The 23,768-nt window shown below is 40.1% G+C and overlaps 1 protein-coding gene across 1 annotated transcript in view; it reads left to right on the top strand.

Annotated features, from left to right (window-relative positions):
* The window catches only part of CCDC68 (coiled-coil domain containing 68), a 39,280-nt gene extending 27,303 nt beyond the window's left edge, over positions 1-11,977 (top strand). The window contains exons 7-10 of the mRNA XM_084252155.1: positions 2,453-2,558; positions 4,486-4,569; positions 9,407-9,483; positions 11,788-11,977. Coding sequence (XP_084108281.1) covers positions 2,453-2,558; positions 4,486-4,569; positions 9,407-9,483; positions 11,788-11,845 — 325 coding nt within the window. The 3' untranslated portion in view covers positions 11,846-11,977. The remainder of the gene's footprint in view (positions 1-2,452; positions 2,559-4,485; positions 4,570-9,406; positions 9,484-11,787) is intronic.
* Positions 11,978-23,768: the final 11,791 nt, after the last annotated feature.

Raw genomic sequence — 23,768 nt, 5'->3', positions numbered from 1 at the left:
CTCACAGGGCTTTATGTATTACGAGTATTCAGAGACGGTCTAACTCTGCAAAGCGTCCCAAGATCCTTCTCATTATTTCCTAGGAAAGTACTGAGTCTCCCTGCCCCTTCCTCCTTTTCTTTGCTCCTTTTTTCCTGTCTCACTGGAGCAGTTTTGAATTGTGGCCCCAGTGTGGGGCAGATTCATGACTGCCTTTGATGCATGGGGGTCCTCGCTCATCTCTTTCCAGTGCTTGAATCTTTCCCCCTCAGGTGCTCCACTTCCATCCTCTGAATGTTTCCGTTCCTCTGCTCTCCTGGGGTTCTGAACAACACTCCAACTTCTCAACCTCCTCCTTGAGATGGTCCCAGTCTCTCTCAAATTCTGAGGCTGTCTGGCCCTGTGGGTGGTGAACCCTCTCGTTCGTTCTTGGTTTGCAATGTTGGCAAACCTCCAGGTCTGGTGTCTCCTTGGAGAACTTTGAGTTCACTCTTGCTCAGCTGCTGAGATGCTCTTAGGCTCCTAAACTCTTGACCAGAAAGTCTCTGAAGCCTGAGCTGAGGGATGACTGGAGTTGAATGTTAATACAGGCTGGTGTGAGAGCAACTGTTCACTGAACTTGAGCTTTATAAATGCTGAGGGAGCTGGAAGTTGTTGCTTCTGCAAGTTCTAACTCAATGGCCATAAAGCTTTTCCATCACTGTAGATGCTGAGGGATGAGGCATAAAATCCATATCTTGTCTTCTCTATTCTATTGGCCTGCCTTTGTGATACATACATATATGTGCAAAAAACTGGTATGAAAACACCACATCTTTTTGTCTTCTAGTGATGAACTTTTAGATTATTTCCATGTTTATGCTACAACCAATAATGAACTAATTTTGCTTGTATTTTGTGACATACATGCTGTGTCATGGTACAGTATCTGTAGTATAAATTATTTAATTCCCAAGAAAAATAAATATAGCAATGGCTATCATATATTATTTATATGTGGGGAAGAATTTCTATAGTTATATGCAAATTAATTTTTCTTCAGTAAAACAAACTTTAAAAAATTCTCATACAAAACCGAAGGAAGAAACTGCATTTAGAACTGTCTTAAATATTGCAAGTTGCCTGCAAGTTACTTAACTTGGAGAGATTCTATTCAATACTAAAAGTTGCTGAGTCACTATGGCGCTTTAGTGCTGCCCTACTCAAAGCTTGGTCCCTGGACCAGCAACATCACTGGCAACACCCAGAGAATGTCAGCAGTGTAGCATCTCGAGCCCTGCCCCAGCAAGCTGAATCAGAATGTACATTGTAACACGCTGGTGGAAATGTTTAAATAAGATCCTCCAATGCATTTTAAATTTGAGAAGTAATGTTTTAGTATGTGAAATGGAACAGAATGAAGAATAATTCTTTGTTGTCATAATGAGAACATGTTCTGCCTTCTCATAAGAATTTCCGTGACCCTTCTAACACTTGTAGAGACTATAAAATACAGAATTGCTTGGGATGTTGGCTACTAATTGTAAAACCTGCATAAGTAGAAGTAACATTAACATGTCGTTTTGTGGAAAGTTTATTTTCCAAAAGCACATTTACTGTACCTCTTTAAGTTTATAGGATAGTGTTAAAAGTAGTAAAAGTAGAAAATTATTGTTTCTGTTATGCTGAAGCTTGGAAAGGGGGGGTGATTTTTCCAAAGTTACAGTGCTCCCCACTTTGGTGACCCACCCACATGCATGTTGCCACATAGCACTGATAATAATGACTAGAAGAGAAATAGTCAAAAGTTGTATAATCAATCCCAGCTACTTAAATGGAGCTTTGATTAACCTTGATTCAGACTAGACCCATCTTTTTTCAGTGTCTGTGGGCAATATTAGCTGGAATATAATTTCCTCCCTTTTTTTCTTGTTCCACTACCAGGTAGTAGAGTCACCCAAAGCAGGAAGTCTAAAAGATAAACACAGGCGATCCACAATATTATTCTAACCTCCTATCACTGGAAATTGGTTTCTGATATATGTAAAATCTCCATTCCTGGCCCAATGCTCTATCTCAGCTATCCCTGTGTAATTATTGTACATTCTGTGGGTGCTGGGTCTGTGGGTGCTCATAAGCAACACAGATTAGGTATGTAAATGCTTCATTTAGCTGAAAACTGCCTGCTGGAGGGTGGGACATCACAGGTAGCCCGAAAGAACTTTTGAGTTGGATTGATATTCTGATTCGAGTTCATTCCATGAGCTCATCAAAACTTGTTTCTTAGTTATTTGCCTTCACTATGTCATCTATCTTGTATGATTTATGGGGCCCTGGGCATCTCACCCATATGATGTCCTTTGGTAGTGTTGTGTGTGTGTGTGTGTATGGGGTGGGGGCGGGGAGCCTTCAGGCATAGCTGTAAAAATAATCACATAACAAATCAACAAATCTTTTTCTCTGTTTTTTTTTTTTTCACCCTTTGCATTTCTAGTTGCCAGGATCTTCAGATGGAGATTGCCCTTCTCCAGGAGCAGATCTCTCATCTGCAGTTTGTGATTCATTCCCAACACCAGAACCTGCGCAGTGCCATCCAGGAGGTCAGCTTAATCAAGTGTGTTTCTCCGGTAGATGGTCTGTTTACAGAGTGGAGACCAAACACAAGTGGCTTGTCTGGGCTAAAAATCAATGAGGCTCTTCCCCTCACTTAGGTTTCCTTTTAATTTCTCATGCAACGTGGTCATTTCAAAACCCTCTCTTGTCTGTGAGCCAACACTTAGAATGGTATCACTAAAGACGTTTGGGAAATTGTGTTGAATTGATTTTTAGATGTTTCAGTGATTTTTTTTTTTTAAGTATTCTGAACCAGATAATGCTCACTATTCTTTAGAAGATTTTATAGATCAGGAGATTCAGCTCTTCTTGCAGAAGAAATGAGCTGTTTTTCTGAGCTCATAAGCAGAAAATTTGCGCTGGAGGGATGTTAAGACAGGGTGTAGCCTAGTCTTTCTTCTCTAGGAACACCTGGTGGGCGAAACAAAAGAGGTGATTGTAGTGGCAGCCAGTTGGATGCAGCTTGTACACTCATCTAGGCCACTAGGATATATATTCATCTGATTTTGGGGGGTGATCTCCTTTAGAATTAAAATAGAAATGTTATTCCTTCTGTTACTCCATAACATTTGTTCTCAAAAAGAGTCCTCCCACATCACTCAAATGTCTTTGTGACGTGCATGGACATTTGTCCTGGCTTGGCTGTGAGCTCAACACAAGGCTAGAGAATTGAGTCACAACACTTGAGTGCCAGAAAGAACCTACAGGGTAGCCCACACTGCCATCTGACGGGTGAGAAAACTGAGGAGCACATTGGTTAAGTGACAGAGACGGCAGCATCACAGCTGACCTTCAGACCCATGAGTCCCCTTTCTTTCTGCACCATTCTGCACTTCATCACCCTGCATCCCCAGTTCCATGTTACCTCTGGACAGATGCTTTATCTTTCTTTTCTTCTTTTTTTTTTAAAGATTTATTTTTTTATTTATACAATAGCTGGGGTACAGGCCAGAGGCACGGGAGGGTGAGAGGATTCACCAGAGACAAAGTGGTGAGCAGAACAGGCAGAAGGACCAAAATACACTGCTGAGGGGAGCAGCGGGAGAGTCAGGAGAGGTCTGACAGGCCATGTGGGAATCTCCCTGGCTGGCCAGGAATTGAACCTGTGCTGCAGAGGCTGCGGACAGTTTCACAGCGCTATGCTCAAACTACTGTGCCACCGGGAGGTCCTTCTTTTTTTTTTTTTTTAAGATTTATTTATTTATGCATATAAGAACTGGGGTACAGGCCAGAGGTGCAGGGGGTGAGAGGATTCACTAGAGACAGAGTGGGGAACAGAACAGGTGGATTGACTGAAATACACTGCTGAGGGGAGCAGCGGGCGAGTCAAGAGAGATCTGCTGTGCCCTGTGGGTCCCCTCCCTGGCTGGGGATCGAACTAGTGCTGCATTAGCTGCAGATTGCTTCATACTTCTCATACTTCTCATGCTTAACCCCTTGCACACCAGGGAGACCCCAGATGCTTTATCTTTCAAAGCAAAGCAGGCTCACCTCCTGCCCCTGCCGACACAGGTTGACTAACCAGATTTCTGCCTCAGGGCTTCCCACGGCAGGGGCGTCTTGCCCCACATCCATTGACCTCTGCATCTGTAGGATGAAAATGTTAGGTACTTGAGCAGTGGAAGGGGGACCGGGGCTCCTTTCTGCAGGATGTTCTTTCCTGAATTTGGCTGGCATGGGTTCTCCAGAGAGGAAAATGTTTAACAATGCTGTCTGCCCATCTGTGCATTTTGAGCCTCAGGTACAAATTTGCCCCACAGTTTTGATAGCCTGCTGAGTCCACTAATGCTTTGCAATGTATTGTTTGTATTTGATGAACATTATTTGACCACAGAAATCTATACAATTTCTGACTTAAGTAACTATTCCGTGTTGTCTAATGAGATTTTTCCGATTGTGTTTCCTAATTCTTAGATGGAAACGTTAAAAACAAATTTAAAAGAACAAGATAAAAAAATTGAAACTCTGAAAGAGAAAGTCAATATACTTGAAGCCCAGGTAAGCAGCAAATCTGGTGTATATTTCTCTGTGTGTGTGTTTCTGTGTGAGAGAGTTTTCCTGCATTGGAGTGTGCTAATGATTCTGCGAACCCTTGTCCACTCAAGTGTCCAGTCGTAGCTGGTCTGTTTATAGCAAGAGACTTCTAAAGAAACACTTTGCACAGTTTTTCTTTTTCTCTTTTTTTTAAGATTTATTTATTTTTGCATGCAAGAACGGGGGTGTAAACCAGAGGTGCAAAGGGTGAGAGGATTCTACAGAGACAGTGGGGAACAAAACAGGCAGACTGCCTGAAACACTGCTGAGGGGAGCAGCGGGTGAGTCAGGAGAGGTCTGCAGTGCCATGTAGGTCAGGTCCCTGGCTGGGCATCGAACTCATGCTGCAGTGCTGCAGTGGCTGGCATAGCTTCATAGCACTGAGACTTTAACCCCTGCATCAACAGGAAGCCCAAACTTATTTACTCTTATTTCTACTTTTGCATCTCTTTCACCTTAATTTCCAGCTCTGACATTCATCTCATATTTCATGCACCTAGCTTCTTTTTTTAAAAAAGATTTATTTATTTTATACAAGAACTGGGGTATAGGCTAGAGGCATGGGAGGGTGAGAGGATTCACCAGAGACAGAATGGGGAGCAGAACAGGCAGATGGACTGAAGGCACTGCTGAGGGGAGCAGCGGGTGAGACAGGAGAGGTCTGCCGTGCCATGTGGATATCTCCCTGGCTGGCCGGGAATTGAACTGATGCTGCAGAGGCTGTGGACAGCTTCATAGCGCTGCGCTCAACCCGCTGCGCCACCAGGGAGGCCCCACCTAGCTTCTTCACTGATGACGTGTTCATGTACATGTATCTTCAGAAATTACTCCATTTTCTAAACTTTGAGGATTATTCCACTTCATATAATCGCCATCATCTCTAAAATTGAATCTAGTTCCAAGAGTGTGCTGATAGAAGATTAAGTATGCAAAAAATGAGGTTCATTTGGAAAACTGTCAATAAACTCTCCTTGGATAGAGTCATAATAATGGCAGGCATATTCTGGTCAGTGGTTTGTAGTTTTGTAAACTAATGATATGATAAAACTCATGCATGGAGCTGTTTTAATTAAATGAAAAGCTTGTGAAAGCCCATGAATCAAGAATAAATAGTTAAACATGGCAGATGAAATAAATCAATGTGGAATTTGAAATAAATTAAAATAAAGGCAGTCTAACATGACAAATCTTATGCGTTTGTACTGTCTGGTACTCGACGACTTGAGAAACGAATAGCTTGTTTTGGAAAAAATCCAAATAGTTTCTATCTAATTGTCCAGCCACAGAATGTTTTTATTCTAATGTTCATTTTCATCATGATAATTATGTTTCAAATTGCTTTCTAGCTTGAAAAGTACAGTGGAGGGAAGAGTTTTTCTCCATCACACACTTGACCTATGATAGGGGCCTGCGCTTGTTTGGAGTGTATGTTAGAACAAACTCCTTTAAACAGGGAACATCCTTATCAATTTATCAAATTTGAAGTACTTTTCCTGAGTGAGACTTAATTGCTTAGCTCTTGAAAAATCACAGTGAAATAATTGAGGTGTGAGGACTTTTGCTCCATCTTTTAGGTATTACTATAGATGCCGAGGGATGAGGCATAAAATGCACATCTTTGCTTTACTCTGTGTATTAATTACCTGTCTATTAGAATCACCTGTGCAGTTCTGAAACCTTCTGAATCCCAATTGCAACCAATTAGACTCTCTAGGGGTGGACTTAGTCTTCAATAGATTTTAAATCTCCCCAGATATTTACAAAACTACCAACATGGAAAACTATTAGTTCAGCTCAGTGGTTCTCAAACTTGAGCAGACATTAGAATCACCCAGTGAGCTTCTTAAAACACATCACCTGATCTCCCAGGCACCCGACCCCAGAAGTTGGGCTGGGGATTGATTTTTAACTCTAGTAACTTCCCAGGGTCTTTTGATATTGCGGATATACTTTGTCTAAATCTCTATTTACTTCTTCTTTTCCACCTAGTCCATTTCACCTTGTCTTCGGGTCTAGGTTATAGCTCCTGGTGTATGAAAATGTCTTAAATTATTTTAATCATGGTGACTTCTGTCTGTATCTTTTATATAGTCATTAAGTACTACTGCATTATGGCCTCTCTTGCATTGTTTTCATTTTATCTACTTATTAATTTAAAATATTTTGATGTTCATGTTTGGTTTATCAAGTTTACACTGAAAATAAAGGGCATTCTCATGCTTATTCAAATTCCCTCTGCTTCCTGAAGTGGTGTTGTTGGGTGTGGGGGAAATTTCTCCCACCCCATCTGAGTTTTTCTAAGTTTGGACAGATAAACAAATTGACATCAGTTTGTTTATCAGACATTAGTCAGGGACAGAGTCAAAATTTAATAACATACATATGTGGAATTTATGGTTGTAATTCTAAGATATAATGTAGTACACTGGGAATATTTATCCTGTGTTTAGGGATCTGGGATGTCAAGGAGAGGGACGTGGAGACTTCACTTAACAGGTTAGGAGAGAGGGTCACCTTATCCTTACTCTACAACAAAGATGAGATTATTAGATGAGGACAACATGGTTACGGATTAACTTACAACCAGATAAGACCCCCTGAAACTACATTCTTCTAGGTCATGAAAGAGGGAGCAGTGATTGTTTATTTGACTAGAAAAGGGCGGACCTTTACAATGTGACAATCTTTGTTGATTAGGGAGGAGTAACTTAGGCAAGAACAGAAGCTTCTCCTCAGCCATAAGGGATTTCATCATTCTTGACTCAAAATACTGCCAGCGCAGGGCATCCTCAGTAATCAGTTCTGTATCTTGAGGTGATCTGATCAGCCACCTGCCAGAGACATGGCAGAAGGCTAAATCAGTGGGTGTACGTATATTTGTGGGGCTTGATGGTTGGGGAAAATTGTCTGTTAGTTTCCTGAGAGTTTGCTTTCTTCTGTTTTATATATATATATATATATATATATATATATATATATATATATATATATATATATATGTCTATCTCAAATCAAATAGATTGTAAATGTTAAGAGGGAAGAAATAGTCCTTACATTTCTCTTTACTTCCTGCACTGCTAAGGACAAGCATCTTCAATAATTACCTAATAATGAATGAGTCAAGCAATGATTCATTCCTGGAATCCCTTCAGAAATCACTGAATCTCTGTATTTCCTGGGGCTCACCATTTACTTATTTGTAATATAAAGAGCCCTGGCTCTTTAATTCCTCTGGTTAAAGAAAAATAACATTTTGCAGGTGAAGAGGTTTGGGAGTCAAACAAACCTGCACGAAGCCTGCAAATTTCTATACTAATGCCTCATATACTACCTGCAGGTTATCTGAGGCAAGTTACCTAATGAATTTGAATTTTATCAGACTTGTTTCTTTAATATACAAGGTAACAAAAATTACTCTGTAGAACTACATTCATAGCAAAGAGAAGAATATATGGAAAGCACCTGGCAAAAGTCTCGACATTTGCTAAGCATTCATAATTAACTCTTTTGTTTCCATTAATATTCTAAAGCCTTTTTCTCAAAACCATGCATTTCACTGTTGGTTGACTCCAGACCTTCAGGGGGATTCTACAGAAATACCTTTTAATCTTCAATGATAAGATTCTCTAAGTCCTCAGTTTCCTCAAAGGGGATGGAGCTGGTGTGTTTTTATTCTTTTACTGTCACCACTTCAAGTGCCATTCTCCCATTGTCGCTTTTCAGTCTCAGACCTGTCCGTGATGGTGTGCCCTTTAATGACCTCTGGCCTGCTAGTGCAACCAACTGGCAACTCAACCTTGAACATGATGCCCCTCTGATTAAGTCTCATTTTCCAGATCTGTGAAATGAAATTGCTTGGTTTGGCTATGATATAGACAAAATATTGCCCCTGCGCTGAGAGGCCCTGACCTTGAACTCTGCTAAGAGCAAGATATTGGGCAGTTAAGCTCTTTGAACCTCAGTTTTTAGTTACAAAAATTGTAATCGAATTAGAAAATCATAGCCCATGCCTTTAAGTCTTAAACTCTGTTAGAGGCACGGAGCTGAGTACTTTTTATATTTTTATCTCATTTCAGAACCTGTGAAGGTGAGATTAAGATTGTATCTATTATACAGATGAGAAAATTAGGCACAGACATTAGCTTGCATGAGGTCACAGGTCATATATCTAGTCCGTGGCTAGGCTGTTACTAGCGTTATCTCCCAGGATTATGAGATTGGTTCCAGATTTCAAATATTATGCTATAATATCTGTTCCAACAATTTAAACATAGCAGCAGGACATAGATCATTGGACATTTGTATAAAGATAAGAAACTAAGGATTTAATGAGAAAATTGAGGCTAAAGATGGCCATGAACCGTGAGGTAAAGAACAGACAGACACCTACTTACGTGGAACTTACAATCAAGAGATTGCAAAAGAAAGACAAACATGTAATCACTATCATAAGTGTCTTTGAAAAGATTCTTTGGTAAATTTCTTACATGGCATTCTTTAGAGTATAAAATATTATAAAATCAAATGTAGATAATTCAGCGCTTGAATTTCAGAGACTAAAGCAAAATATTTTAATCCCTTGGTAAATTATGCAATTTTCAAGGTATCTTTGTCTTTTCAGAGATAATAGTTAGAGGTTCTCATGGGACCCTCTTCTGTGTTCCAATAGAGTGACTAGATCAATAAACTTACTGCCTAGGAGTGATGTCAGGGTTGGGTTAATCAGAAGCATGAACCATGGGGCTATTTCATGTGCTACTGTGTGATCTGTGATCGCTGCACATTTCTTTTTCATCTTTAGAACAAAGAACTAAAAACTAAGGTGGCGCTTTATTCCGAATCTCCTAAGACAACAGTATCGAAGGCTGTCTCTACAAGGTACGGTGATTCTTGCCCTATCCTCTGCCTTCATGACTTTATTGAACTGTCATCAATGTTGACACTTGAAAGGATTCCCATCAGTTAGTCCTTACAACCTGTGTTTACCATCATCCTCCCAGTTCCTTGGGAACAGGAGCTGTGTTAATCTTGTCCACCTGAATCATCGAAGCCTAACATGTAAATACTTGCTGAGTAAGTCAATGAAAACATGTAGACGTCTTCTCCTTTAGGGTAAAATAGGCCTGATCTTGGCTTCCACGCTTTTTTTTTAAGATTTATTTATTTATACATGCACTGGGTACAGTCAGAAGCGCTGGAGGGTGAGAGAATTCACCAGAGCCAGAGCAGGGAGCAGAGCAGGCAGAAGGACCGAAGGACACTGCTGAGGGGAGCAGCGGGCAGCAGGAGAGGTCTGCGCGCCATGTGGGACCCTCCTCCGGTGGCCGGGGAGCAGCCGGGGATCGAACCGGCGCTGCAGAGGCTGCGGGCAGCTTCGCAACCCGGCGCTCAACCGCTGCGCCACCGTGGGAGGCCCCTGCTTCCACACTTTCTCCAAACATCACAACTTATCTTCTCTGTCATCCTTGGTGCTCCATTACTCATATTTTTTGTGCCATTAATGGAAATTTTAATCATAAATTTCTTGTGTTTATTTAAATTTCCATATTTAGTTCTCAGATCATTTGTAAATGTTAAGAGGGCAGGAATGGGCCCTTGTATCTCCCTTTATTTCCGGTATTGCTAAGGCCCCGTGTTTATTTATTTATTTATTTATTTATGCATACAAGAGCCAGGGTACAGGCCAGAGGTGTAGGGGTGGTGAGAGAATTCATGAGAGGCAGAGCAGGGAGCAGAACAGGCAGAGGACCGAAATACACTGCTGAGGGGAGCAGCGGGCATGGCAGAAAAGGTCTGCTGTGCCATGTGGGTATTTCCCTGGCCGGCTGGGAATCGAACCTGCGCTGTGGAGGCTAGGGACAGCCTCACAGCTCTGCACTCAACCCGCTGGGCCACTGGGGAGGCCCTCTTTTTTTTAAAAAGATTTATTTATTTATGCGTATATTGTCTGGGGTACAGGCCAGAGGTGTGGGGGGGTGAGAGGACTCACCAGAGACAGAATGGGGAACAGAACAGGCAGATCGACGGAAGTACACTGCTGAGGGGAGCAGTGGGTGAGCCAGGAGAGGTCTGCTGTGTCATGTGGGTTGCTCTCCTGCTGGCCAGGAATCAAACACATGCTGCAGTGGCCGTGGAGAGCCTCACAGACTGTGTCCTAACCCCTTGCGCCACTAGGGAGGCCCTGTTTTTTTTTTTTTTTTTTAAGATTTATTTTTATTTATTTATGTGTAGAAGAACTGGAGTATAAGCCAAAGATGTGGGGGTGGGAGGTTAGAGGATCACCAGAGCAGAGTGTGAAGCAGAACAGGTGGATCTACTAAAGCCTGCTGCTAAGGGAAGCAGCAGGTGAGATAGGAGACGTCTGCTTTGCTATATGTGGGTCAGCTCCCTGGACAGAGATCATACTCAGGCCACAGCAGTGACAGTGCTGAGACTTAACCCCCACGCGACCAGGGAGGCCCACTAAGGCCAAGTGTTTTGATTAACTACATAATAATGAATGAAACAAGCCACAATAATGAGCACCAAAGCAATGGTAATGATCATTGAAGTCATCACAGTCAATTTTTAATTTGTTAACAAAATCTGAAGTGCATATATATATATATATATATATATTTATTGATTTGTTTTTTCCATCTCCAAGTCACCCAGTGGAATAGCAGCCTCAGACACCAACACTCATTTCTCCTCACTCTTTTTTTTTTAAAGATTTATTTATTTATTTATACAAGCACTGGTACAGTCAGAAGTGCGAAAGGGTGAGAGAATTCACCAGAGACAGAGCGGGGAGCAGAACAGGCAGACGGTAGCTGGCATGGCAGGAGAGGTCTGCGCGCCATGTGGGACTCTTGCCCGGTGGCCGGGGATCGAACCGGCGCTGTGGAGGCTGCGGGCAGCTTCGCAGCCCAGCGCTCTACCGCTGCGCCACCAGGGAGGCCCCTCTTCCTCACTCTTGTCCACTAGACTACATAAATTTGCCTGAGGTATTTGATTCTACCATGTAATTCTATTGTCTCTTGGGAAATTAGAATCAATCAATTCACCACCACCCATTACATCTAAGCAGTTAGCTCAGACTGGGTGGTTGGGTGGTAGTGAAGGTAATGATGGCGGTGCGGCAATGATATCTACTAAAGTCTGAGGTGCATGATTCTGATAATTGCATGGTCTTTTCCACAGTGAACTGAAGACTGACAGCACATCCCCCTATTTGATGATGATTAGGCTACGGAAATGAACTGGCTGACCAAAGATCTGAATGAGAAAGATAATTCTGTGGGTCTTATTTATTCCTTGAACCATAGCCTAGATTCACACGTCAAGATGGCTCAATGCCAGTATTTAATGGACTTTATTACACTTAAATAACTTTGCAAGAAGATGATATTCCAGAAAATCAAGCAGTTGTCTTTTCAAGGGAAGGAACTCTATCTTCCCAATTACTAAATGATAGAAGAAACCTGGTGCTTTCCCATGATGCAGGATGAATTTTGCTTGAAATTTTAAATATCTGAATTTTGGGAGGTTTTTGCGGAATGTCAAATTTGACCTATTGATAGTGGGTTTTATTTATAAAAAGAGAATGTGTGTGTGTATGAATAAATGATATATTTTAACGAGTTGAACTTTGCATAATGAAAAGTATCTTAAAATAATCGAGGTCGTTTCTTGACACATTGTTATCAAGAGAGCAATTCCTCTACTGAAGAAGATTCTTTTTGCGATGATTCCCCAACCTAGACAACCCTACAAGGTGAGAACATGGCTGCCTCACGACACCCTGCGAAGCAACTGCTCTTCAGTTCTGAATTTTTCAGATAATAATTTATTTGCATTTTTCTGATAATAATTTATCCTTTTAGTAGTGAAATGAGGTCTATAAGGGCTGTAGCAGGTCTATAACCATCCAAGGGACAGTGGCCAGTAGAGGGCAGGTGAGTTCTTCACCCACATGCACAATTGTAAGACCACTCAGACTCAGGGAACAACAATAATGGCGCTAATTTAACAAATGTGAAAAATAAAGAGTTTTTAAGCCACAAGTGACCAGCTATCTCATCCCAGATAGTGTCCAGTGTCCAAAAGTTCCAAACAAAATTTCTCTCATTTATGATGGCACTGTTGCATCAACAAGGGCCTGGAGCTTGTGGCACCATGGCAAGCAGGGGCTAGGATCCAGCTCACTTTAGCTGGAGGTGCTCACAGGCAGGGCTACTGAGAACATGCTACAGCTTAGCCCACAGCCACAGTCTGAAGGTTGGGCTGGTGAATGCTGGATGCTGGACTAGAGAGCAATGGAGGCACACACCGGGAGGTGGTGCTGGACAATTAGGAGTAGTTGACAGCTCTCAGGGGTGAGCCAGACACAGAGTGCTGGTCACCCAGCAGGTCACCCATCAACAGTACTGGGCAGCACTGGCCGGTAGTGCCAGTCACAAGGCAACAGTTTAAGATACACCAGCATTACAGCTCTCTGTGAGTGTTGCCCCCCACAGATAACAACTCTTCGAGACACCAGGCTCAGGGCCTTTGGTGCTCTTTTCAGATGATGTCAGAGTCAGACTGGAGACAGGTGTGGCTGGTCTGGCCTCTGTGAAGATCTTTGGCTTCCCTGTGAAGATTTTTGGCTTCTTTCTTTGGAGGTTGGCTGCTGAATGCTTCTTTCATCTTTCTTCGTCCTTCAGAAGTTAGAAACAGAGCCTCTGAGTATGATAGGGTCCAGCCAGTTGCAAGCTGGCTCCTGCCCTGCCTTTTGTCCCCTTTCAGGGTCCCCCACCAACAAGTATGATTGGGTCATTTTCAATCCTATTGGAACAGGGCAGTAAGTGCCTCTAAAACTGGCCAAGGACAGTGCCCAGATAGTTTACCATCTCTCTTTGAGTTCTTTACCTGTGCATGTAATTGCAAGACCGCTCAGGTTCAGAAAACAACAATAATGGGATTAATTTAAGAAACAAGGAAAAACAAAGAGGTCAATGGCTATTTACCTCACCCGAAGCAGTGTCCAGTGTTTTAAAGTCCTAAACACAAAGGCTCCCAAGATGGGTCTTCCTGCCACTGAAGTGGAGCTCCTTCCTACTTTCCTTCTTTTATTTTTTGGTGGAAAATATTTAAGAAGTGTTAGTGTCCTTAGTTTTATAATAGTACTGTTTTTTCAAATTTAGAATAAAAGCTTAATAGATTACTTTAGTTGTTAATTTGGATCCAGGGAAAATTTTCAGAATAGCTATTCACTGTTTAAGGACAATCCATTTATTATAGATTATATTGTAATGAACAATCAAATAAAAATGACTTGATTTATGCATCATTTTAATGTTAAAAAACAAAAAAATCCAAAAAATATCACATCAGTTTTCTTTATTTTAAGGCATATGATAAGCAATTATTTAAATGATGTATGCTATCCCAATTATTTAAATATTTCTTAAGGATAATTTGTAGCAAAGTGAAACTAAGTCTCTTCTAATTCCCCACTGTCTTGTATTTACTTCAAGTGCTACCCCAGTCCTTCTTATCCAATATAATGACTAATATAGATCTAAGTACAATTATTTAGACTATACTGGACTGTTTTCCTTTTTTCCTAAGTGGTACTATTTTTAGACTGATACATTTCATTCTCCATTGTTATGTTTTATCACTCAGAAATGTTAATTTTTTTAAAAGATTTATTTATTTATTTATTTATACAAGCACTGGGTACAATCAGAAGCGCAGGAGGGTGAGAGAATTCACTGGAGCCAGAGCGGGGAACAGAACAGGCTGACTGACGAAGTACACTGTTGAGGGGAGCAGCGGGCAGCAGGAGAGGTCTACGCGCCATGTGGGACCCTTGCCGGCAGCCGGGGATCGAACCGGCGCTGCAGAGCCTGTGGACAGCTTCGCAACCCAGCACTCAACCGCTGCACCACCAGGGGAGGCCCCAGAAATGTTAATTTAAAAAAAATTTCAATGATAAAAACTGAAGAAAAATACCGGATGGTCTCACTCATAGCAGGAATCTAGAAAACTTAAAAAAGGGACCAGGAAAATGAATAACTATAAGAAAGTGAAAATCAAAATCAACAAAAACTATGAACCAGAGACACTTTTTGGGGGGTGGGGGGCGGGAGGGGAGGGATTGGGGTCAGAATAGGGGGATTGCAATTGTATGGGGAATATAAAAATAAAATTTATTAATTAAAAAAATAAAATAAAAACTGAAGAAGCTTATAAGAAATAATCCATATGTGACAGGTAATTCTTATTTGTGTGTCTACTTATTTCACAGTTAATGCTACTGAGACTAGAGCCCCACTCTTGGGGCTCTGATGCCTGGCCCCAGAAGCTGCTTGCAAGCAGTGCATTTTACTGTGCATTTTACTGTGTGTCACCAGCGGCCCCACCAGGGCTCAGGCAGCAGGCAGAAGTTGGGAGTGATGGCGACAACAGTAGTTTTCCTACCACACTGCACCAGGACAGGCAGCCCCTGCTTCAGGACTGCAAGGAGGACCAATGGGCCAGTTCCAGTGCTATGGCTCCCACTGGCAGCAGGCAGTAGAGAGGCCGTTGGATTTGGTGCTGAGATCATCCAATGGACAGATCAGGTGCAAGCTATGAGCTGATTGGTAAATGGTCCAGGCACAGGGTAACCCAGGGCTTAAGCCAAAGGCGCCCCCGGGAGGGGGTTGCTGGTGAGGATGAAGAGACCCAGGGGAAGCATCTGTGAGGGTGGAGGAAGGAGGGAGGGAACAGAGCAAGGAGGGAGTGATGAAGGAAGGAAGAAAGTTACAGTGATTATAATTTGAGAGAATTTTGAGTTTTGATGCACTGGGTCCCTAATAATGGAATTTCTATTATTTACAAGAAAAGGAAAGGTAAGAATTTTCAAAGTGAAGAGTATGAATTTATCACTTTTTAGGTGCTAGTCGCTGGAATATTGGAAAGCAAAAAAATGGAAAGCAAAGGAAAACTTCATTTTTGTAGCTCATACAATTGTTGGTAGAGAGAGACAACTGTATCAATGACTGGAAAGGAGAGTCCATAACTAGACCCATATATGTGATTGATGTTTGATGAATTTGTCCAGACTATTCAATGAGAAAGGAAAGTCTAGTAAATGATGCTGGAAATACTAGATATTTACATGGGGGAAAAAATGAACATCAATCCTTACCTCAAAATATACAATAATTAACCTAAAATGTATAATATGTCTAAAGGTAAATGTATCAGGAAAAAAAAAGATTATCTTCTCAGTATCAAAGGAGCACAATTCTTAAATAGTAAAAAATGAGCACAAACATTTAAAAATTCATAAATTGAACATTGAAATTAAATATTTTGCTCTTTGAAAGACATAATTGAAATACAAAAATGAACTATAGGATGAGACAAAATAATCATAACATATATAGGATTTGCATGCAGAATATAGAAAGAACATTTAAAATGTAAGATAAAATGTCCACTAGTGATAAAAATGAAATCACTTCACAATGAAAGATGTGCAAGTTACAAATACACCTAGAGAGAGATTCATAATATATTGTTATCAGAGAAAGCAAATTAAAACCAGTAAGAAATATTTCCAAACATCCATTTAAACAGCTAAATTTAAAAACAAAACTAAGAGTCTACCCAAAGGACGCAAAAAAACACTAATTTAAAAGAAAACCTGGGCCTCCCTGGCCACGCAAGGGGTTAAGACACAACCTATGAAGCTAATCACAGCCACTGCAGTGTGAGTTCATCCCTGACCAGCCAGTGAGCTACCCACATGGCACAGCAGACCTCTCCTGGCTCCCCTGCTGCTCCCCTCAGCAGTGCATTTTAGTCAGTCTGCCCGTTCTGTTCCCCACTGTCTCCGGTGAATCCAATCATGCCCCACACCTCTGGCTCTTCCCCAGTTCTTGCATGCATAAATAAACAAATCTTAAAAAAAAAATAAGGAAAACCTGTGCTCCTATGTTCATTGCAGCACTATTTACAATAGCCAACCTACGGAAACAACCTAAATGCCTCAAAACAGATGAATGGAGGGCCTCCCCGGTGGCACAGTGGTTGAGCGCCAGGTTGTGAAGCTGCCAGCAGCTTCTGCAGCACCGGTTCGATCCCCAGCTGCTCCCTGGCCACCGGAGGAGGGTCCCACATGGCGGGCAGACTTCTCCTGCCGCTTGCTGCTCCCCTCAGCAGTGTACTTCGGTCTTTCTGCCTGCTCTGCTCCCCGCTCTGGCTCTGGTGAATTCTCTCACCCTCCCGCGCTTCTGACTGTACCCAGTGCTTGTATAAATAAATAAATAAAAATAAATCTTAAAAAAAAAATTCTAGTAAAAAAAACAAAACAGATGAATGGATCAAGAAGATGAGGTTTATATAAGCAATGGAGTACTACTCAGTGATCAAAAAGATAAACTCATGCCTTTTGCAGCAACATGGATAGAGCTGGAAGGGATTATGCTCAGTGAGTTAAGTCAGAAAGAAAAAGGTAAATATCAGATATACACATGAGAAAAACCAATCAAAGGGTCAGAAAAAAAAAGACAAATCTCGAAAGCTGACCATAAACCTGAGGCATACAGCAGGGGAAGGGGAGGGGGAGATACCAAATAGGGGAGGCAAGAGCACAGGGGTTATGGTGATGGATCACAGGGGTAGGTGGGGGGGGGGAACTACAGGGAGAACCAACACCAGAGGGGGAAATCAAATAATGTCCAAATATTAACAAAGATATAAGAAAATAAATTTATTTTAAAAATTAACAAAATAAAAACAAAACTGGCCATACTGAAGGCGAGGAGCAACGAAACTCACTCTACACGTAGGAATGCAAATATACTACCACTTTGGAAAACAGCCTGTTTCGTTAAGTTAAATAAATACACGTCTTTGTACAACCTAGCCACTGCATTCTTTGACTTTCACATAGCTTCTTGTCCACATAAAGCTCAGTCCGTGAATTTTCACAGCCTTTTTATTTGTACTAGCCCTGAGCTAAGAACAAAACAAATATTCAGGAACCTATGAACAGGTGAATAAAATGCATTTCTTCCATACATTGGAATATAATTCAAGAATCTAAAGAAAACCAATCACAAAAAAAGTACTACTACAGTGAATAAATCGCAAAGTCATTAAACTTAGTTAAAGGAGTCTGAAAGTAAAAAAAAAATAAAAATAAAATAAAATAAATGACCCCACAGAGACAAAGAGCAAATCAATAGTTGCCTGGGGATGAAGAGATGGCCAGGGCTTCTTGAACAGTATTCCTTCCTTTCGTCTTTCGACAAATATTTATTGAGTGCACTCAGCAGGATGCTAGGGCTACAGCAGTGGATAAGGGGACGCAGGTGGAGGAAGAAAGAAAAATCTCTGTCTTCATGTAAATATAGTCTTGTGATGAGAAACTCATAACATAGTGAAGAAAAATAAAGCAAGACACGGGGACAAAGAATTATCAGTGGTGAGAGGCTGGGATGCAATTTTCAATAGGGTGATAGGTTGAGTTATGGTAAACTCACCGTTTAGTAGATTGGCCATTTAAATAGCATAGTAATTTTAAATAAATACTCTCTTTGAAGGTAAAATTTAAGCAAAGATAAAAGAAAGCTAAAGAAGTCACTGGAAGGTGATATTATTTGGAAAAATGAGGGGTTCAGGAAAGGACAAACAGACACAGAAGTCCCCCAGGATGGGCAGCCCAGGTGTGTCCTGGAAATAGCCAGGACAGCAGCATCTTTTTTATAAATCCTTGTTTTTACTTGGTTAGCATTTATCCTTCCAGATCTTTGAATTCTAAGCAGTGGGAAGCTAATGATTTTAGGGATCCTCTATAACGGTCCCTGTTTTGTCTTCATTTCCCAAATATACTGAGAGAACCTGTGTTCTCTGGAAGAGATAGTGAAGAGAAAGGGATCCTGAAAGGTTTGGTCCATCCAGTGGTCTGTTTTGACCTACCCTCTTGACTTAGAGAACTCATGAAGAGTTGCTCTTGGAAAGCAGGGGAGAAGCAGCCCAGGAGATGGTGGCAAAGCAATCAAGATGGCAGCAAAGCACTCAGCACTCGTAATCCAATATATTAATTAGTAGGACTCCAAATACCCACATTGCTCCTTCTGCTTCACTTTTTCATCAGAATGAATGCACCCGTGATGTAAATTTCTCTGGGGAATTGAATAGATTGAAGTCTTCTGCTTTTAACCATGTAGTTACTTTTTCAAAAATGATAAAGGGGAGTCTTTCAAAGACCTACAAAGGTGGTCCAAAACTATGAAACTGTGATCACTTCACAAATCTGATTACTATCACAAAATGTTTCTATTACCTATAGTAAAGCCTTAGTCAAATTACAGTGTGTTGCCTTCCTAAACCATGATAGTATTCCTCTCCACTTTCATAGCTATTCTTTCTCCACACATAGCAATCCATATTAGAAACACAAATTTTCTTGCTATAGAAACTAAACAATATCCATACTTTACACTCAGTTTTATAAAAAGAAATCCTATCATTACAATGAATGCTGAATGGCCTTTTTTTTTTTTTTTCCTGCTGAGATGGCATGGTATCACCATTTAAAAATTCTGTGTAAAGTCCTCCCTGGTGGCGCAAGGGGTTAAGCACCACACTATGAAGCTGTCTGCAGCCTCTGCAGCATGAGTTTGATCCCCAGCTGGCCAGGGAGAAACCAGCAGACCTCTCCCGTCTCTCTTGCTGCTCCCCTCAGCAGTGTATTTCAGTCAGTCTGCCTGTTCTGTTTCCCACTCTGTCTCTGGTGAATCCTCTCACCCCCCACATCTCTGGCCTGTACCCCAGCACTTGTATGCATAAATAAATAAATCTTTAAAAATAAATAAATAAAAATTCTGTGTAAACATGGAGGGAAAAGTCCCTAATGAGTTACCTTGAATTATTTAAGATAAACTCAGGACACAAAGACTGCCTATGTGAAACAGCACTGTTGCTAGTGGGGAGTAAACTAAAGAGGATGATATCAAGGTTTTCTTTATGTGCAGTGGGAGAGTTGTTTACCTTTAAAATTAAAAACTCTTCATTATCTTAGCAAAGGCTGTCTCAACAACATGGAGGGAGAGCAAGTCCGCAAATAGGGCAATATTTGCAAATGAGCATTTTAAAGGCTATTGTATGGTTGTGGTCTTGAGTTGGCTTTAAACTTTGGATCCTCTCACCCACTCCATCTCTGGCCTACACCTCAGCTTTTTTTTTTTTTTTAAAGATTCATTTATTTATTTTATACAAGAACGGGGTACAGGCCAGATGTGTGGGAGGGTGAGAGGATTCACCAGAGACAGAGCGGGGAACAGAACAGGCAGACTGATGTAATACACTGCTGAGGGGAGCAGTGGGCAAGATAGGAGAGGTCTGCTGCGCCATGTGGGACCCTCGCCGGGATCAAACCGGTGCTATAGAGGCTGCGGACAGCTTCACAGCGCTGCGCTTAAGCGCCTGCGCCACCAGGGGAGGCCCTACACCTCAGCTTTTATATGCATAAATAAATAAAATAAATCTTTAAAAATAAACAAACTTTTGCCCCTTCACCTGCAAGTGGCTAAGGGAGATTCCCGCCACCTATCTCTTCATTTTGTTAGGGGGAAGAAATAAGTTATAATATATGGAGATACTCAATTACCATGGAATATTTGAACATATTAATAAATACAACCTTCAAAAGTATTAGAAAATTTCCCTTGCAACTCCAAGTTATCAAATAATAACGGAGAAAATCTCTTGATTGAATCCAAATCACTTCTTTTGTCCTAGTTCCTAACAGAGACCATTGTTCATGTGATACAAATTCTGTGTTGATACCATTTCAATGTCCCTTGCTCACTATATACTCAATTTCAGTTCTGGAAGAAGGTTCTTTGAGTACAGGATGTAGTTGATAAAAATGCATTTTTATTGGAAAAGTATACAGAAACAATCACTAAATACAGTTTTCAACCATAGTATTCAAACCCAAACACCACAAAATTGCTGAATGCTATAATTTCTGAAGCCACTAGAACTTTGGTACAACAAAATAGTGACCTAACAGAGTTTGTCAGGTATCACAGTCTATTCAGGGGCATATAGAATAGAAACTCCATGTTTAAAGTGTTAAGTTACATTTCATAGCACTAGACAAAACAGAGATCTGTGTAGATGACAGAAAAAACAAACGTGCTTAGCCTAGAAACAAGGATAATATCTCTTAACAGTAGACTGCCGGGATACAATGAAGGACTTAAGTGTGATGTCAGAATACTGCCTACCTTTGACATATTAAACAGGATAACATACTTTTCTTAAATAATTTCAGATACACTCAGAATCTTTTACAAGGCTGTGGGTACAAGCCCTATTTGTACAAAGAGAATTTTGACCAAGTTGTAATATACTAACATGTAATTAGATTCCTCAAAAGAAACACCAGGTGACACACGAAATGAAATAGAACTCAGTTTTTTCCAGTAACTTGAAATATATTAAACATTTTCAATCAAACACAATGACCTCAAGTTGACTAACCTTTAGAGCTTCAAATACCTCTACTAAAATGAGTGCCTTCTCCCTGCTAGAATATTCTACTCAAAAATGCTTTAAATTAGGACAGTGATTTTTATTACTTCTTAGCTTATGATGGTAGTGTGTCTGATTATGAAATGGAATATATTGTTGACAAACCAGTTTCTTACTGGGCATGTTCTTTGAGCCTGGCTGACCTCGTGAGGTGTGTTATTAACGGTGATGTTTTTCAGGAGGTTTATGAGCTTCCTGGGAGAAGCCACAAATTTAATGATACACACAAATTGCTCTTTCTACAGTTCTAGGCTTCTTCTCAAAAGACATTTGAAAAATTAACCTAGAGAATGGAAGAGTACGGATAAGCATATATTATTACTTTGCAAGGACAGACACTATTTTCATGTGCCAACAGACATAACAGACACTGGTTAAATAAGGGATCCATTAGGTTAAGGATAGACATTCTGGCTCCCACTGAATTTGCTAATGATCCTATAAGATTGTCAGCTGAGGGATATTAGCCATGACTTTCATGACCTGTTAGAAGGAAAAGAAACTGGGAACAAATGTAAAGGACTCTATTCAAAGATGATTCTTTTGTATATTCTCCCCCAAAAAGATGACACACTTTTAAATAATACTTTTGGTACTGTTTTGTGGTTTGTTGTTCTTTTTATATGTGAAGTCAGAAAATAATCTCAACCATATACTGTTGATAAAAAGAACTCTGCAGAAAAATCTTAGAGATGTTACTCTTTGAAAAATTAATCAAAGAGCAATTTATAAGAAAATTTAATTAAATGGAATAAACAAAAAGTTCCTAAGCTTCTTAAATGTTGATGGCAATAATGAAATATTTGGTGACTAAATATTTTTATTAGCTTAGTTGTAAGGGCAGAAAACTTTACCTCATAAATAAATATTTACATAGATTTAGTTAGAAAAATTTTTTCTGTTACTAATTCTTTTTTTTTAGTTTCATACCTTAGATTTTACCTTTTCCATATTCTGGAGGACATTTAAGAACTCTATTTAGCCAAATTTTAACTCATTTTTCTTTGTAAACTTGGCTCTGCAATGTCTTCATGGTTGAGTTTCCACCCAAAATGCCAGGGTAGTAAGGTTATAAAATTCCCTATTTAACTAACAATGATTTTTATCAGATTTGATTTCTGAAATTTTATACCTTCATGGATTTAGGAAGCTTTGACACTCATTTATAACACTCATCTCAGGTAATACTTTATATGTTTTCCATATTTAAGAACTCAGCAGTATCCCCAGAAATAAGTCTAGATCAACTCAGACAAAGAATAAGAAAAATATAACTCATGGTGAATTTTTAGACAACCTTTTCAAAAGAGACAGCATCTTAGCATTTCCCCAGTTCATACTACCAGTACAGTTTGGCAAAGAATAACTTGTACTAGAAGCCAAACAAAGAGACCCCTGATACACAGAATGGCCCATCTGGGTTAAAAAAAAATAAATAAAATACTTACTTTAGAAAATGCTGGTTTTAAATTTTTTTGCTTATAATATGGAATTGATAGCAAGTTGGCTAGATTGCTGACTTGCAAGGATTTTAGAATCCTTATCTAGAGACCCATAGCTCAATTCCCAGAATTTAGCATTTTCTCTGCCAGTTCATGACTTGCTACCCTCTTGATACGAAGATAAACATTGTGATATATTTTTAAAGATTTTTTTTCTTATACTTTCTAGATTAAAAGGTCACCTTGTACCTAATCACAGTTAAATGTCTCAAATAATGCCCATTCCACAAAAAGTGAGTTAGGAGACGAGGAAATGATAGTAGCAATCTCCAGTTTCTGCTAACAATCTTGCACACGGTACTAGAGATATCAGAGGACCTTTAGGCTCTCTGTGAGACTTTCCTGCAACATGATATTCTGGGAAGTGAGCTATGTGTTTGGTGATCAATTTGGTCATAGAAGTATCTGAGGCACCATGATAGAGCAATGTAAACATCAAACCGGTGTAAACACTCCAGATATGGTTTCACTCTCAAAAAGGAATTTCATATATATTTTAAATATTTCTGCAAAATACAACAGTGTTTACTAAAGCATTTGGGAGGTTGTGATTACAGGACACATCTTAGTTAAATATGTGCTATTGTAGTTTACAGGGGAGTCTGCAATTCTTTATAAGAATCCATATACTTCATGGTTCTATATCAATTTGAAATGGTAAAGCGAATTACACAGAAAAATTAATTCTGAAAAAGAAGAGAAGGAATGTTAGGTGATGGCTACATATAATTTGGGCCAAAGGCCAAGCTTGACCACGAAAATGTTTTTTAAATTAAATATTTATTACTAAGTAGAATTTCTTTTTCTAGAGATATCACTTGTACTGGGAAAGCTACAAAGGGAAAAATGTTAATAAGAAACAATAGAATCCTGTTTTAAATTTCTTGTCTGTTTTAAACTTTATTCCTCTTGAGACCACTGCCCAACAATTGTTATTTTTATAGGCATTTTCTGTAGTTGTGGGCATCAGTATTCTCTGTTTCATGCTACATGATCAAATGACAATCTTAACGTAGGCCCTGAATAAATGCTTGTTAGATTACTCACACTGACAGAATCTTGGCATCAATTAATCAATCATATAACTGGAAAATT

The sequence above is a fragment of the Talpa europaea genome, assembly GCF_964194135.1.
Source record: "Talpa europaea genome assembly, chromosome: 13".
NCBI classification, from domain to species: domain Eukaryota; kingdom Metazoa; phylum Chordata; class Mammalia; order Eulipotyphla; family Talpidae; genus Talpa; species Talpa europaea.
Note: the sequence above shows the minus strand (reverse complement) of the source record. Positions and strands in the feature narration are given on the sequence as shown.